The 18,284-nt window shown below is 45.2% G+C and overlaps 1 protein-coding gene across 1 annotated transcript; it reads right to left on the bottom strand.

The window, feature by feature from the left end:
• Positions 1-6,312: 6,312 nt before the first annotated feature.
• Positions 6,313-18,038, bottom strand: Rbx1 (ring-box 1). The gene is made up of 5 exons (XM_052748405.1): positions 17,905-18,038; positions 15,854-15,932; positions 11,934-12,004; positions 8,257-8,342; positions 6,313-7,256 (listed from the first exon to the last, which is right to left on the bottom strand). The coding sequence occupies exons 1-5, from the start codon at positions 17,980-17,982 to the stop codon at positions 7,244-7,246; spliced, it is 327 nt and encodes a 108-aa protein (XP_052604365.1). The 5' UTR covers positions 17,983-18,038; the 3' UTR covers positions 6,313-7,243.
• Positions 18,039-18,284: the final 246 nt, after the last annotated feature.

Here is an 18,284-nt window from a genome sequence, read left to right as displayed (position 1 = left end):
TGCAATCCCCATCAAAATCCCAACACAATTCTTCACAGACTTGGAAAGAAAAATACTCAACTTCATATGGAAAAACAAAAGAACCAGGATAGCTAAAAGAATCCTGTGTAGGGGCTGGAGAGATGGCTCAGAGGTTAAGAGCACCGACTGCTCTTCCAGAGGTCCTGAGTTCAATTCCCAGCAACCACATGGTGAAACACAACCACTTGTAATGAGATCTTGGTGCCCTCTTCTGGCCTGCAGGGACACATGCAGGCAGAATACTGTATATATAATAAATAAAAATAAATCTTTGAAAAAAAAAAAATCCTGTATAATAAAGCAACCTCTGGAGGCATCACCATCCCTGACCTCAAGCTCCACTATAGAGCTACAGTAATAAAAACAGCTTGGTACTGGCATAAAAACCGACATACAGACCAATGGAATCAAATTGAAGACTCTGACATTAATCCACACATATATGAACACCTGATTTTTGACAAAGAAGCCAAAACTATATGATGGAAAAAAGGATCAAAGACCTCAACATAAATCCAGTTACACTAAACTTAATAGAAGAGAAAGTAGGAAGTACTCTTGAATGCATTGGCACAGGAGACCACTTCCTAAATATAACACCAGCAGCACAGACACTGAGCACAACAATTAATAAATGGGACCTCTTGAAACTGAGAAGCTTTTGTAGGGGAAAAGACATGGTCAGTAAGACAAAAAGACAGCCAACAGAATGGGAAAAGATCTTCACCAACCCCACATTTGACAGAGGACTAATCTCCAAAGTATATAAAGAACTCAAGAAACTAGACATCAAAATACTGAACAATCCAATTAAAAAATCGACTGAAGAGCTAAACAGAGAATTCTCAAAAGAAGAATCACAAATGGCTGAAAGACATTTAAAGAAATGTTCAACATCTTTAATCATCAGAGAAATGCAAATCAAAACGACTGTGAGATACCACCTTACGCCGGTCAGAATGGCTATGATCAAAAACACTAATAACAGTCAATGTTGGAGAGGATGTGGAGCAAAGGGAACACTCTTCTACTGTTGGTGGGAATGCAAACTTGTACAACCACTGTGGAAATCAGTATGGCAGTTTCTCAGAAAACTGGGAATCGATCTACCTCAAGACCCAGCCATATCACTCTTGGGCATTTTCCTTAGGAATGCTCAATCATACCACAAAGATACATGCTCACCTATGTTCATAGCAGCACTATTCGTAATAGCCAGAACCTGGAAACAACCTAGATGCCCCTCAACTGAAGAATGGATTAAGAAAATGTGGTATGCCGGGCGGGTGGTGGCGCACGCCTTTAATCCCAGCACTCGGAAGGCAGAGCCAGGCGGATCTCTGTGAGTTCGAGGCCAGCCTGGGCTACCAAGTGAGTTCCAGGAGAGGCGCAAAGCTACACAGAGAAACCCTGTCTCGAAAAAACAAAAAACAAAAACAAAAAAAAAAAAAAAAAAAAAGAAAATGTGGTACATACACACAATGGAGTACTAATCAGCAGAGAAAAACAATGACAGCATGAAATTTGCAGGCAAATGGATGGAACTAGAAAATATCATCCTGAGTGAGGTAACCCAAACCCAGAAGGACAAACATGGTATGTACACACTCATAAGTGGATTCTGGCTATAAAGCAAAGAACAATCAGACTGCAACCCACAGAACCAGGGAGGCTATATAGCAGGGGGGACCCTAGGATGACTGTGGCTTAGAATAAGTTTTGGTTTTACTCAATTACTGGGCAAGCCTCAATGAAACATTTCACAATTAGGATAAGAATTTATACTGTATCAAGCTGATAACAGAAAAATAAGCCGGGCGGTGGTGGCGCACGCCTTTAATCCCAGCACTCAGAGGCAGAGCCAGGCGAATCTCTGTGAGTTTATTTATTTATTTTGGTTTTTCGAGACAGGGTTTCTCTGTGTAACTTTGCGCCTTTCCTGGAACTCACTTGGTAGCCCAGGCTGGCCTCGAACTCACAGAGATCCGCCTGCCTCTGCCTCCCGAGTGCTGGGATTAAAGGTGTGCGCCACCACTGCCGGCGAAAAATAAATAAAAAAAAAAAAGTGAAAAAAAAATGGGCTCAGCCAACTGTCCAGTACTTACTTTTTGGAGATAGGGTCTCCTGGACCCAATCGGTATCAAATTACTATGTAGCTGAGGGTGAGGGTAACCTTGAACTGCAATCCTCCTGCCTCCACCTCCCAAGTGCTGGGATTATAGGCGTGTGCCACAGGCTGCAGAATCTGTTTCAGTGTCTCCTGACTCTGAAGCTGGCATGCTCGTGTATAGTCGCACAGCTGCCACCAAGCCTGACTCTGGTGTGCTGACTCACCTCACCTCACCCTTACACCCCGGAGTGACATCATCTCCAACCCAGAGTCGACTTCAGTTAGACTGTAGCCGACATTCCCTTTCCATCCCTAAAAGGGAGAACCTTTCCAGGGAAGGCGTGAGGAGGACGCCTGCCATCGCTTTCCGTTCATTTCTCTGCTTTGTTTTTAAAACCCCGGTTCTCAATATGTGGAAGGTCAGAGTTGAGTGTCCAAGTCAACAAGAATAAGGCTCTTTATTAAGTTGGGGGGTGGAGGAATGGCCAAGCTCTTGATTAATAAGGAGGCCTGACATTTGTATAGCCTGTAACTGTTTGCATAGGGCTTTTCCTCAGCTATCCCCTGTGAGTCTCTCCAGCTCTCACAGCTGGTGAAAATGGGCACTCCTGGAAGTAGATAAACCTGGGTCTAAAGTCCAGGCCCACCATGGAATGTATGACCCTAGGTAGGTCACTTGACCTCAGTCCCTCACTGGTAATTATTTTTCTTTTTAAAATTAAAAAAATTATTACATTTTTATTGAGGCCAGCAATGTGCCCATGCCATGGCACACATATGGAGGATAAAGGACAACTAGCAGATCTCCATGTGCAGCCAGCTCAGATTGTCAAACTGGGTGGTGGCAGGTGCCCTTAAGCTCAGCCATCTTGTAGGCCTGATTTCTCTTTTCTTTTTCTTCCTCTTTTTCTCTCTCTCTCTCTCTCTCTCTTCCTTTCCTTTCTTTCCTTTAGGACAAGACTCATGCAGCATAATTTCCCTCAAATTTACTATGATGCAAATGAAATCTTCAATTCCTGGTGCTCCTGCCTCAAGCTCCAGAGTGCTGGGTATATAACCAGTTCTTTTTGGTTTTGTTCGGTGTTGAATGTTTCTTTTTTTTTTTTCTTTTCAATTTTATTTTGTATGTGTATTGGCTTGCAATATTTATGTGCACTACATGTGTCCCTGGAAGCCAGAAGAGGGCTTCCTATCTCCTGGAACTGGAGATAGTGATGGTTGTGAGTTTGTTGGGAATCAAACCTGGGTCCTCTGGATGAATCTGTACTTTTAACTACCCAGCCATCTCTTCACATTGTTTTTGTTCATTTGTTTTTTTTTTTTTTTTTTTTTTTTTGAGACAGAGATATCAAGTAGACTAGGCTGGCCTTGACTTCAGAGATCCACCTGCCTCTGCCTCCAGAATGTTAAAACAAAAGGTTGGAGGAGCTGGGTATGATGGCGTTGGATACATAATCCCAGCATTCATGGAGGCTGAAGCAAGAGTGTCCCAAGTTCAAGGCCTACCTTGGCAAGCTCAAGGGTAACCTGAGACCTGTCTCAGTAAAAAAGCGGGGGATGAGGTAAGGGTAGGATTACTGGGAATATAAACTCAGTGGCAGAGTGCTTGTCTAGCCCATGTGTAGTTTAGGTCACCCAAAGGTCCAGGAGCCAACCGTGTTGGATTGTGCCTATAATCCCAGCATTTGAGAGGTGGAGGCAGAACTCCTGTGAGTCTGAAATCAGCCTGGACTATATGGTGAGTTCCAGGGCAGCATATGTAACACTTACTGAGATTTGGGCAGAGGCCCAGGTGACAGGACTCTGCTGTGGCTATGGGGAAAGATGGGGTCTCCCAGGCCACGAAAGGAAATGAAGATGAATGTCTGCCCTCATGATAGAAGGCAACAGGAGGAAGAGTCTTCAGGTACCACTGTCAGGAGGCAGGAAGGCTGGGGACCTGGAGAACAAGTCGGGATGTGTATCTCTGCAGCATCAGTACATTCAGGTTCTCATCTATCTATCCTCTTTGCAGTCTCCCTACTGGACTTTAATTCAGCTCTAGGTCTACCTGGTTGGCAAAATAAACAATCCTCTGAAACGGGACAGAAATGTAGATGTTAAGAAATTTAAGACAGAGTCTCTTGTAGCTCAGGCTAGCCATAACCATGTAGTCAAAAATGACCTTGAACTCCTAATTCTCTTGACTCCAATCCCAAATGCTGGGCTTTAAAAATTTTTTTTTTTTTTACTCTTGGGAGGCAGAGCCAGGAGGATCTCTGTTGAGTTTGAAGCCAGCCTGGGCTACAGAGTGAGTTCCAGAAAAGGCGCAGAGCTACACAGAGAGACCCTGTCTTGAAAAAACAAAAAAAAAATTTTTTTTAATTCAATTTGTTTGGGCATCTCTCTAGCCCAGTTGTTTTTTTAGACAGGAATATGCTCTAAATGTGTCACCTGGGTGAAGAGCAAACATGTTCACTCATGAAATTATTTATGCAGCTTGAACTTCCGCTGGGGAGAGGTCAAGGAGGTGAAGGGGTGAAGGTGGAGGTCCCCCAAATGTAACTGCAATGATTGCGGCCCCTCCATGTGATCCTGCGCTGTTCCTCACACTCAGTGGCAGTTAAGGAAATGGGTTTAATCTAGGTTACACTTCAAAGTTCCTTATTACTAGGGGTTTGCATAATTTCTAGTCTCCATCATCCATTTTGTGATACTAAAAATAAAAACAAAAAAATTTAAAATATGTGTAAGTTTGAGATCTGTTTGGTCTACATTGTATGTTCCAGGCCTGATGGGGCTACATAGTGAGCCTCTGTCTAAAAGTAACAAAGTAACAACAAACCCAACCAATCAAACAGCAAGATTCTAAAAATTGAGGACCCAAATTTTTTTTTTTTTTTTTTTTTTGGTTTTTCGAGACAGGGTTTCTCTGTGTAGCTTTGGTGCCTTTCCTGAAACTCACTTGGTAGCCCAGGCTGGCCTCGAACTCACAGAGATCCGCCTGCCTCTGCCTCCCGAGTGCTGGGATTAAAGGCATGCGCCACCACTGCCCGGCTGAGGACCCAAATTTTTTTTTTTTTTTTTTTTTTTTTTTTTTGGTTTTTCGAGACAGGGTTTCTCTGTGTAGCTTTGCGCCTTTCCTGGAACTCGCTTTGGAGACCAGGCTGGCCTCGAACTCACAGAGATCCACCTGGCTCTGCCTCCCGAGTGCTGGGATTAAAGGCGTGCCCCACCACCGCCCGGCGAGGACCCAAATTTTTATCTGGGTTATCTGTGTTGGGAGAATTCCTTCCTGGGGGACAAATATCCACTCTACACTCTCAGGGTCTAATGACAAATCAAAGTCCAATCCCACCCAAGTTCACTCTGGGGAGTTTACTGGGCTTACTTAGAGGATACAGAGTTATTGACAGACAGAAGTGTAGGTGACCCCAAAGCAGTCAGACTGAAGTTCTTCCCAGCAAGGACTCCTGCTTCCAGCTTTAAGCATCCGGTACAGAAGCTCCAGCGATCCCCAGGCCACTAGCAATTAGAGCAGTTGCATTAATGTCTGGAAGGCGTGGCTGGAATCTCATCGGCCCCTTCCGACCTGCTTCTCTGAGGGAATGTAAACAGGCCTCTTGCCGGTAGGCACTGATGATCTGAGGTGGCCACTGCTCAGAGGACAGAATGCTACACTTTACACACCATGATGGGTACCAAACAGAGAAAGCGCAGGTTGTGGAGGTGGCCGTCAGTCAAGTGACTGCCTGGCAAACCTGAGTTTAACCTCCAGCACCCAGGTAGTCAGGTGAGAGCTAGGTGGCAGAAGCAGGAGGATCCCAGGCAGTCTAAGCAATCGGCAAGTTCCCTGGTGAGTGGGAGATCTTGTGCAGAAACTGTGGACAATGATAGAGGACACCCAGTGGCAACCTCCACATGCACACTCATGAGCATCCACACTGCCACCCATAAAAGGAAAAGTATTTTCTAGAAAGGCAGAAACGTAAACTGGGCGGGGGGTGGCAAATGACATTAATCCTAGCACTCGGGAGGCAGAGGCAGGCGGATCTCTGTGAGTTCAAGGCCAGCCTGGGGTACAGAGTGAGATCTAGGACAGGCACCAAAGCTACACAGAGAAACCCTGTCTCGAAAAACCAAAAGAAAAAAGGCAGAATATAATCTTGAAAATGATATAAAAAAAACAGATGCATCACATATTAACATAAATATTTTTATTGAAATTAACTTGGAAAACAAACGAGACAGCATTGTTCCACACATTTTTGCAATCTTTTTCTGACAAGAGTTGGAGTCTCAAATCTGCCTCATCTGAGCTTTGACTGAAGTAAATGAAGAATGCTTTCACTGGGAACTGTACTGTAGGAAGGAAAACCGCCCGGGATTTCACAACCCCTGCAGAACAATTAGCCACACAAGAACCACGGCAACAAAACGGTTTCTCAGTAGAGACTGCAGCCATTGACTTAGCATCAGGCTGGCAACTCCTTCCGTGGCCAGCATGTTTAAAGGAAACTTGAGCTCTTGTTAATTCAAGCTCAACTTTTTTTTTTTTTTTTTTTTTTTTTAATTTATTTAGGCCAACAATTGAACCCAGGGCTTTGGGCAAACACCCTACTATTGAACTATACCCATAGGCACACAAATTAGGATTGTAGTGTTTTAGAGCTTAAAAAGCCCAATTACTCATTTTTAGGCTCCCTCATGAGAGAGGAAGGCCCAGAGCAGACCTGGCTGGTCCAAGGCTGTCACTTCCTCATCCAGATGCCCAGTGCTATGTCAGAAGGAAGACAAGTGACCCACACTTCCAGACTTTAAACAGGTTCCTTGTGTGTGCCCTTGTGATGCCCCTGTAGGACAGCTCTGTTCTGGTGATGAACAGTGCACTTTTGGAGGTTGTTTCTGGCACTGAAGATGCCCCTTCTCATGTCACTCTTTCTACATACACGAGACAGCAACCATTCTCGAACTTAACAACTTTATTTGACACAACATACAATATGGCTGTGGGAACAGCAAACTCCCAAGACAAAGGAAAGAAACAAACCACGGCTCTATCTAATTTATAATTAACAGGAAGGCAAGTCACCACACGAGTAACAAACAGGTAAGCTTTAGGGAGAGTCTTTTCTAGTGCCCATACCTGAAAGACAAAACAAACGACCTCATGAGGATGCTGGAGAGGAAGACCCGAAAACCACTAAACACATTTTGTTTGTTTGTTTTTCCAGACTCTGTGTAGTCCTATCATTATGTAGACCAGGCTGGCCTTGAACTCAAATTTAAGATCAAAGGCATTCGCTACCACACCTGGCTTAGCTTTAATAATAAAAATGTGATCAATTACCTGTAATTTGGTATCAGAATCAATCAGCTGAGCTAAGCCAAAGGGACTTGGAAGGCTGAGGCGGGAGAGTCCTAAGGAGGCCAGCCTGAATTACAGAATGAGATGCTATCTGAAGGAAAAATAAACAGCCCCAAACAACAGGAGCAGGTTTCCATGGGCACATCTAAGATCCTGCTCTGGGGAGGCAGAGGCAGGAGGAACTCCAAAAAACACCCAGGCCAGGCAGGGCTACACCAAGAGACCCCAAGCACCACTAGACCAACCCTCCACACCCAAAGAAAGGCAACAGTTGGACAATGAAATTTTGCATAATGGAGCTATCAGGGTTGGGTTATAGAGATTTACTAACTCATTTCGGTGGTAGCAGGGATTGAATCCAGGACCTTGCACATGCTAGGCAAGTATTCTACCACCGACCTTCACCGCCTAGCCCTGGGAATACTTGACCATCGTTTCTGAATCCCATATTTTTCACTTTGACAGACCTAGCAGATTGAAAAAAACTCCTGTAAAATGCTGGCTAATCCCTGTTTATTTTCTCAAAACCTGGCTTAAAAATAAGGCAATGGTGGTACACGCCTTTAATCCTACCACTCAGGAGACAGCAGGTAGATCTCTGAGTTTGTGGCCGGCCTGTTTTAGGACAGCTAGGGCTACTTAGAAAGACTCTGTCTAAAAAACAACAACGAAAAAGGGCATGCTCCACCACTCCAGCTGCTTCAGCTTGAGCCCAGGAGGAGAATGACATTCACCAGAGGACCCAGACTTAGAACCCCAAACAAGGTGGAACACCTACTTTTGGAATTCCCACTCTCTGTTGTCCAACGGACACACCTGCCTCGTTTTGAGCCATCGGGAGATGCAGTGGAAATGAAAGGCATGCTGAAAGAGAAGACAAGTTGTTATGGGTCACTGCAGCCATGACCTACTGTCAATACCAATCATGGGGACAGGGCAGCCATAGATGAGAGGGCAACATCCCACAGAACATCTTAGAACTCTTATTTATTTAAAAATTTTTTTTCTTTTCTTTTCTTTTTTTTTGAGACAGGGTTTCTCTGTGTAGCTTTGGAGCCTTTCCTGGATCTCACTCTGTAGACCAGGCTGGCCTCGAACTCACAAAGATCTGCCTGCTTCTGCCTCCCGAGTGCTGGGATTAAAGGTGTGTGCTACCACCACTCAGCCCCCTTCAGACTATTAACATGACTCATCAGGAAAAAAACAAACAAATACACAAACAAAAAACCTAAAAATCAAGAGAGAAAAAAAAAAAAAAAGCCTTTCTGCACGCTTATAATCCCAGCACTTGTAAGGTGAAGTAGGGGAACCAAGAGTTCAAGGTCACACTCAATTAAACACCCAGTTCAAGACCAGCGTGAGCAGCAGGATACCCTGTCTAAAACAAGGCAACAAAACAAAAAGCCCCCTCAGAATCTAAGAGGCAGAACCCGAGATACTTCCTGCAACATCTAGGTATTAGGGACAGTTCATCCAAAGATAGGCAAGACACCTGTCTTTAGCTGCCACCTCCCTGCTAAGTATCCTACAGAATGGGGCTTAACCCCTCAGAACAGCAAGTACTCAGGGCTGGGTGGCTGTGAAGGAGGTTTCAATGCGAGCGGTTCTATCTTTCTTCCTCTTAATTTCAAATGCAGTAAAGGGTGTATTTAGCAGACAGTACAGTTTACCAAGGGCATACTGACAGCCCAGGTTTACAGAAGAAGTTGACATCTATTACCTCATTCAAGCCCACGGCAAGCAGGCACGACAGATATTACTATCTGTACTTTACAGACAGGAAACTGAACCCCAGACAAATGACTTGTCTAATTCACAGAGATGGTTCATACAAGACTCAGAACTAGCACCCTAGCCTAATCTGGAGGCTTATGGCACAGCATGACCAGGCTCTCCTTTATGGCAAGCTATCTGAATAAATTCATCTTTATCTAAATTTTTCATTAAAGAAATTTTTTTTTCCTTTGGATTTTTCAGGACAGGGTTTCTCTGTGTAGCCATGGTTATAAGTAAACTTGGGGATCCTCAAACTTGGGGATCCACCTGTTTCTGCCTCCTGAGGAATGGGATTAAAGTCATATACCACCATACCACCTGGCTCAAAAATTCTTAAATTTAGATAAAAGCCAGGCGTGGTGGCATATGCCTTTAATCCCAGCACAGGCAGACACAGGCAGATCTGAGTTCCAGGCCAGCTAGGGCTACACACTGAGTGTCTAAATAACAATTTAACATTACATTTGTGTTATTTGTGGGCACAAGTATGCATGGCACTCACATGGAGATCAAAGATAACTTGTGGGGTGGGTTCTTCTCCCGTGGGGGTTCCAGAGACCGAACTCTGGTTGTCGGCTTGGCACTAAGCACTTTACCCAATGACCCATCTGAGCAGGCTCAGGCTCACCCTTTCCCTTCACACTGAAGAATGGCACCTTCAGTCTGAAGGTGGTGAGGGCAAAGCACCTGGTGTGTTTCCTCTATCTCTGTGAATGTTTAACATCATCGTTGGCTAATGAGGTCTATGAAGTGGTCAAAGGGTCTGACAGAGGGGAAGAGTGGGCAGGAGTGGGTGGGAAGACAGCCTCAAGGCTACAAGCAAAGCCCTGACCACTAGTAAGGGTCACCCCCAAATCTCTATTCATTTAGTTTTCCTTTAAAGATCATTGTTTTTTAATTATGTGTACGTGTGCCTACTGTGGGTATATATATGTGCCTGCAGAGGCCAGAGGTGTCCACTTCCCCGAGCTGGAATCATAGGTGGTCTTGAGCAGCCTGCTGTGGGTGTTGGGAACTGGACTTGGGTTTTTTGGAAGAGCGGTATGTGCCCTTAACCACTGACCCCACATTTAGCTCTTTCTTTTCTTGTTTGGTTTTTCGAGACAGGGATTCTCTGTACAGCCCTGGCTGTCCTGGAACTTGCTCTGTAGACCAGGTTGTCCTTGAACTCACAGAGATCTGCTTGCCTCTGCCTCCTGAATCTAGGATTAAAGGCATGTGCCACCACCATGTAACTTTCTTAACAAATATTTCTTCTTACTATGTCCTGAGAGTCTTCTAAGTACTTTAAAAATATTTATTTTCGGGAGCTGAAGAGATGGCTCAAGAGATTAAGAGCATTGGTTGTTCTTCCAAAGGACCTAGGTTCAATTCCCAGCACCCACATGGCAGTTTGCAACTGTCTGTAACTCCAGTTCCAGGGGATCTAACACCCTCATACAGACATATATGCAGGCAAAACCCCAACGTACATTAAATAAATAAATCTTTTAAAAAACAAACAAACAAAACACTTATTTGCTTTGGGTGTGTTCATGTAGGTAGGTTAGGACAACCTGTGAGTCAGTTCTCTCCTCCTACCATGCGTGTCCCAGAACTCAAGCTCAGGTCACAAGCCTTGGCAGCAAGGCCCCTTATCCACTGAGCAATCTCACTGGCCTTCCAAGCACTTTTGAAAAGTTACATCATTTAATCCTGTTTACACTTTCACTATTAGCCATATTTTATCCTAGGGAACCCAGGATTAGAGATGTTCAATGCTCTGACAAATTCACTTAGCTAGTAAGATAGAAAAAGAGGATGCTGAGCCTAGAATCTGTGACTCCTTCGTCAAAACGGAAGCTGTGCATCCAGGGCTTGACTGGTCAGGGCAATTTTTTTTTTTTGGTTTTTCGAGACAGGGTTTCTCTGTGTAGCTTTGCGCCTTTCCTGGAACTCGCTTTGGAGACCAGGCTGGCCTCGAACTCACAGAGATCCGCCTGCCTCTGCCTCCCGAGTGCTGGGATTAAAGGCGTGCGCCACCACCGCCTGGCTAGGTCAGGGCAATTTTATCTCATGTAACTAAGACTATGGTTCTATAGATAAATTTTTAATGTGCCTGAAATAATATATTTGTTGTTTCATCTCCTTCACAGCTGTCATACCCTGCAAGGCTGTACATTCAGTCCAACACTGCAGTACTGACTATTTCTGGGGCAGCAGAGCAGAGCAGAGCAGAGCAGAGCAGAGCAGAGCACGCACGCACGCACGCACGCACGCACGCACGCACGCACTCTGCATGAAATCTAACTTACACACACAGAGAACTGAGACCTTAACACTCCACTCATTCACCAAACCTCATCCCAGACACTTCCCTTATAAGGTCTGTTGAGAAGGTGCAGATACTCTCCCAGGACTGTTCTCCACTTTGAAGAAAACCCCTGAAGGTGTCTAAATATTAAACACTGCATAGGAAAGTAGGCCCACTTAATAATAATAAGACAAACTAGTTTAACTACTGTTTATCTGGTTAAAGGTAAATACTATAAGGATTTAAAATCTGTTTTTATCATTTCTATACCTTTTGGGAGAAAGGTGGGCTACTCATTTTTCCCCCTAATCATTTTCAAGACTGGCAAGCAGGGCAAGCAGCAATACATGCACAAGCCATGCCAATAGGTAAAGATGATTCCTTACATTACAGACGCCCCACGCGACAGTACACTCTTCGGAAGTAGCAGATGCCTGGTTGGCCTGACATTCAATGCCTGTGGGAACAAGAGCAAAAGCATCACTGGACCTGGGGGCAGCTTCCAACCTGGCCAGCTAGGTCCTGAAGTGGGTAACTGGCCGTTAATCTTTTTTTCCCCCCAGTAATCGTTTCCAATGGATGTGGAAAAGGTGAAGAGGGCTATGTGGTGGCTCACACCTATAATCCTAGGACTTGGGGGAGGAGGCAGAGGCAGGCGGACCTCTGTGAGTTAGAGCCTACTCTGTGGGCTACAGAGTGAGTTCCAGGAAAGGCGCAAAGCTACACAGAGAAACCCTTTCTTTTCTTTTTAATTTAATTTTACATATCAGCCACCGATTTCCTTGTCCTCCCCCTTCCCGCAACCCCCCCCCAAGAAATCCTTTTTTTTTTTTTTTTTTTTTTGGTTTTTCGAGACAGGGTTTCTCTGTGTAGTTTTGCGCTTTCCTGGAACTCACTTGGTAGCCCAGGCTGGCCTCGAACTCACAAAGATCCGCCTGGCTCTGCCTCCCGAGTGCTGGGATTAAAGGCGTGCGCCACCACCGCCCGGCAAGAAACCCTTTCTTAAAGAAACAAAAAAAATTTTTTTTTTTTTGGAGGCTAGGCCTGGGGGCTCATGCCTGAAATCCAGGACTCATGAGGCAGAGGCAGAGGCAGTCAGATATCTGTTGAGTTCCAGGCCAGCCTGGACTCTACAGTGAGATTGTGTCTCAAGCAAAAACAAACGACACCCCCCAAAAGACAGACATAGTGTGCATGCCTTTTTCCCCAGCACTTCAGAGGTGGAAGCAGAAGGAACCACTGAGCTACCCACCAGGATGACTTCTTGTTCTTTCTGAGAAAGGATCTCATATATATGACCACGGCAACTCATATATATAAAGTCAAGCTGTCTTGAATTTGCTATGTAGTCAAGGACGACTTTGAACTCCTGATCCTCCTAGTTCTACCACTGTGGTAGACTTAATGTTACTGGCCCCCATAATCTCACAGGGTGTGGCACTATTAGGAGGTGGCTTTGTTGGAGGGGGTATGGTCTTGTTGGAGGAAGTGTGTCATTGTGGGGGCGAGCTTTGAGATTTCCTATGCTCAGGACACTGCCCAGTGTCTTAGTCGACTTCCTGTTGTCTGCAAGATGTAGAACTCTCAGCTACTCCAGCACCATGTCTGCCTGCATGCTGCCATGCTCCCTGTCATGAGGATGATGGACTGAACCTCTGAAACTGTAAGTGAGCCCCCTCAGTGAAATGTTTTCCCTATAAGAGTTGCCATGATTAGAGCTGGGTATTGGTGGCACTAAGGAAGCAGAGGTGGATCTCTGTGAGTTCAAGGCCTGCCTGGTCCACAGAATGAATTGCAGGACAACCAGAGCTGTTATACAAAGAAACCCTGTCTCGAGGGAAAAAAGAAAGAAAGAAAAAAAAAAAAAAGAGTTGCTGTGGTCATGGTGTCTCTTCACAGCAATAGAAACCCTAAGACAGCCCACGTAAGTACTGGGATTCCGAGTATATACCATTACACTCAGATTCGTCACAGGTTTTTGTTAAAGTTCAATATTTTATCTCATGTGATATTTTGAACACAATGAGGGAAGCAGAGGCAGGAGGATCATGAATTTGAAATCAATGTGGGCAACATACTGAGTTCTAGGCCAGCCTGGCTATCTGCCATCTCAAAAGAAAACAAACAAAACCCCAAAACTTAAAACAAACAAACAAACAGGGCACTTAATCTCAGCACTGGAAAGGCAGAGGCAGGAGGATATGAGTTCAAAGCCAGCCTGATCTACAGAGCAAGTTCCAGGACAGCCAGAGCTAGACAGAAACCCTACCTCGAGAAAAAAACGAGAAGAAGGGACTGGAGAGATGGCTCAGCGGTTAAGAGCACTGGCTTCCAGAGGACTTGAGTTCAAGTCCCAGCAACCACATGGTGGCTCACAACCATCTCTATTGGGATCTGATGCCCTCTTCTAGCATAAAGGCATACATGGAGATAGAGCGCTCATACACATAAATAAATATATCTTAAAAACAAACAAGACAAAAACATATACACACTGTATTATGAGACAAAGTATCTAGTGGGGAAAGAACATGCTGGGGCTCTGCCGTCCACCCAAGAAGCATGTTCTCTCCAATACAGAGACACACACTGACTTGAAACAAGGAATGTAAGAAGGACGAGAGCACCAAGGAAGGAAGATTTTCTCTGGGTGCACCTTGTGAAAATACAAGGGACAGAGACGGGCATGCACACAACTGGAGACTCCACTCTGTAAACAGCCATGTTTCGGTGATGGCAGCTGCTGATCTGCTCTCACTGTAGCACAGGAAAGGTCAAAGTTCAAACAAACTTTGAGTCATCAACAACTATCAGCAAACAGCACATGGTGCTTTCCAACACACATCTTTGGATTCATGCTTTCCAAGTTGGAGTGATCAGACTGTTAACTCCATTTGGTTTTGTTATTCATCTAGCAAATATTCAGTGCAGTTTTATTATGTACTAGACAACATGTTAAGAGTAGTAAATAACATAGTTACAACAGAAGACCACCTAATTAAATGACAGACATAAAGAAATACTATAGTATATCTTGGGAACATCTAAGAGAACCACCCAATAGCCTACGTGTGCATGTGTAAATGCGGAGAATGTGTAGGGGATATACACACATATATTATACACGCACAGATGCTGTTTGAACCCGCAAATATAGAACTTGAGATTATATAGGGCTGACTATAAATTTACTTTATAATTTATTCACTTATTTATCTAATGTGTATGGGTGCTTTGCCTGCACCAGAGAATGCCTGGTGCCCTTGGAGGCCAGAAGAGGGCATTGAATCACCTGCAACTGATGTGATAGACCATTGGTAATCCTTCATGTGATTGCTGGGAATTTTGTTTTGTTTTGTTTTTTTCGAGACAGGGTTTCACTGTGTAGCTTTGCGCCTTTCCTGGAACTCACTTTGTAGCCCAGGCTGGCCTCGAACTCACAGACATCCGCTTGCCTCTGCCTCCCGAGTGCTGGGATTAAAGGCGTGCGCCGCCGCCGCCGCCGCCGCCACCACCACCACCACCACCCGGCTGATTACTGGGAATTAAACCTGGGTCCTCTGTAAAAGCAGCCAGTGCTCTTAACTGCTGCCATCCCTCCAGGCTGTGACCGCAATCTTGCCCAACAAAACCTAGTTCAGATAAGAGTACTGTATCTCAAACTTTAGCGCTGGCTGGCCTGTAACCCGCCACAATACTCCTGCCTGCCAATGCCTCTCCAATGCTGGGATTACAGGCATGCACTGCCATATCTACTTTCAAAAGTAATTTTCTTTCATTATTTTTCCCTTTGTGTTTGGATAAGATGGGAAGAAAGGGTAACTCTTCCTACATCTCATTCTCAATGGGATGTTGTTGGCTTTACAATGAGTAATTTATTCTGAGAGCTGGGTATGCCTCCAGGACATCATTTTAAAAAACAATTTAACTTTTTATTTGAAATAGTTGATATCAACTTTGGGCAAATTAGTTTAAACTATTTAACTTACTAATAAAAATAAATTATTATTGGAGCTGGGTGGTGGTGACTCAGGCTTTTAATCCCAGACCTCGGGAGGCAGAGGAAGATGGATCTGGGAGTTTGAGGCCAGCTGATCTACAAACTGAGTTCCAGTATAGTCAGAGCTACACATAGAAACTGTGTCTCAAAAAATGAAACAATCTATTTCAAACACACCAATGGATGAGATGCATGAGTGCTCAAGGGTTCTGACTGTGCTTTGTATCTACGTGTGAAAAAGAAGTCAGTCACACTGGGAGGACCACCATTTCCTCAACTTCTTCCCATCGTCCTTGAGTTACTTACAAAGATCCATAATGTGGTTCCTGCAGATGGCACAGTTATCAACCACGATATCCCAGGCCCAGAGGGCTACTGCATTCCACTGCAAAGAGAAAAGGGGAAAACAATGCATTTTCCTTGTAATGTAACAGACTCATTAGGATTTCAGGTTTCAGCTTCAGCTACCAACTCCCTGGCCATAGGGACTATTAAGGAAAGAATGTTTTTGGATTATACTATTTGTACTACATCCAAGGACAACAGCAAACCACATACATGCTTCCTCATTCATCCAAAGATGGAGTATATGAAGATGGGACTCACTCTTCAATTTTCTGCCTATAGTGTACAATAATTTAGGGAGCCAAACCAATGTAAGCAAATTAGAAGTACCTTTTTTTGTTTGTTTGTTTTTTGAGACAGGGTTTTTCTGTGTAGTTTTGGATCTTGCTCTGTAGACCAGGCTGGTCTTGAACTCACAGAGATCCATCTGGCTCTGCCTAACCAGTGCTGGGGTTAAAGGCGTGCGCCACCACCGCCCAGCTTAGAAATATCTTTTAAACCCTTGTTTTAAATTTAAGTTAAGTAACACTTCAGTTCTCAGGCAGCTTTTCCTGGCAGTTGTGGAAGACTAGAAAACTGCAGAAGTATCTGCTCTTCAAGCAGTTTTGGACACACAGCAGGGAGGTGAACAGAATGAACTAAGATGATGACTGGATCATAAAGTGGATAATCATGGGATAAGCTGGATAGCTAGTTACCTACCCAGTGTCAGTACACAGAACAAGGTCATCACTTAAATCTTACCAGATTAATTCATGGCAAAGCAGAATCCACTACAATTTTCTTTTCCTCTTATCAAACAAACTGATGTTCTCAACTTTTATATGTTCAAACTATTTAATTCTAGTCAGTCGATCTAAAAGTAATTCAACTGGCTTCTCAATTATACATACATTGCCAAACACCCCTTTGATGTGACTTCTCAACTCTTCATCTCTTTCAGATTCAACTCACAGTTTAGTAACTCCTACACTACTTTTCATACCACAACATCAACTCCGAAGGAAAAACAATTACTTTTCATTTTTCAGTATGGCTGCTGGCTGTAACTGAGCAGCAATGGCCACAATCAGACGCCAAAAAAGGGGGTTGGGTGGGGTGGAGTGTGCTCAGCGACATGTTCCAAAAATATTTAAGAAGAAAACATCCCCTACTTCTAGATCTTCATTTTGAACAGATTTATGTAATCTTTCTCCCAAACTGTTGGCAAACCATGAAGGGGAATAGCGTGCCAAAAGACGTTCCACATTATTGCTTTCTTGTTCCCAAGTCATTAACAATTAGTACTCCACTTTCCTAAATGCTTCAAGTTCTGGGCCTGCTTTTAAAAGAAAGCCCACCGAGCTTTTTAATGACTGATTTTTGTTAGAAGGGCATCCGGCCACTAGAGAACTATGGGACTGGCAGAAGTTATGTGACAACCAGTAGACATCTCGGAAGAACCAAGTTTTACACCCGAGACCGGGTTTGAGAGGCGAATGAAGGCCTCATACAATCGAGTACCCAAATCAGGTCTCCCGAGTGTCAATAGACTCAAGGATCCAGTGAGGGGCGGGGCAAGGAGAACCCCGAAAGGGCTCCTCAGAGCCTCCTCTGCGGTGAGATCTCACGTTCCCGGCTTTCTCCGCACTACCCCATCCTCCACCCGCCGCAGTCTCTTCCAAGTCTCCATTCCGCCCACCCCACCCAGTCCTTCCCCCACCTCTCAGTCACTTCAGTGACAGCTCAAGCGCTTGGTTGGCTCCCGCAACCAAGTCGACCCCGCGTATTTCAGTAAGCGGCTCTGCGATTGGCCCCTCAGCTTCCCCAGCGAAACTAACATGGCCTCAAATAGTGGGCCACCGTCATGCCGATCAATCCTAAGGCCCGCCCCCCAGCTTCCTTTAGTGGTACCCGGTCCCAGGAACGCCCCGAAAAGCAGCTCTTTCCCCCGCGCCACGCTCGTTCTCGGGCTTGCCAGCCATATCCACGCCTCTCTAGCTTCCCTGAGGAAGGTGCTGGCGAGACCCAACCTTTTTCACTTCAAAGCGCTTCTTGCCCGCGCCGCTGTTGGTGCCGCTGGGGGTATCCACATCCATCGCTGCCGCCATTTTGGAAACACACTGCCTATCGCCGGGCCACTGCGCCTGCGCATCGGCTCATCTTTCGCCTCCTGCTCGCCACACCGGGCTCCGCCTCCCGCCTCCCTCTCCTTATTGGTGCGCGCGGGGAGGAGGGGCGGAGCCTGTGGTCACGCCCCTTAAAGGCGCAGGCGGAGGTTCCACTTGGCCCTCAGCTGGGGAGTAGGCTGGAGTGATTGAGGCGGGGCCGGGCGGGGTCGGGCGGGGCCGAGCTACGTGATCGAGCCGGTGGGAATGTCCGTGAGGTCTCACGCTGCTCGCCTTCCGGGGAG

This window comes from Peromyscus californicus, unplaced genomic scaffold, assembly GCF_007827085.1.
Source record: "Peromyscus californicus insignis strain IS unplaced genomic scaffold, ASM782708v3 Scaffold_20__1_contigs__length_68692818, whole genome shotgun sequence".
NCBI classification, from domain to species: domain Eukaryota; kingdom Metazoa; phylum Chordata; class Mammalia; order Rodentia; family Cricetidae; genus Peromyscus; species Peromyscus californicus.
The sequence above is the reverse complement of the archived record's forward strand: the minus strand, read 5'-3'. Positions and strand labels throughout refer to the sequence as shown.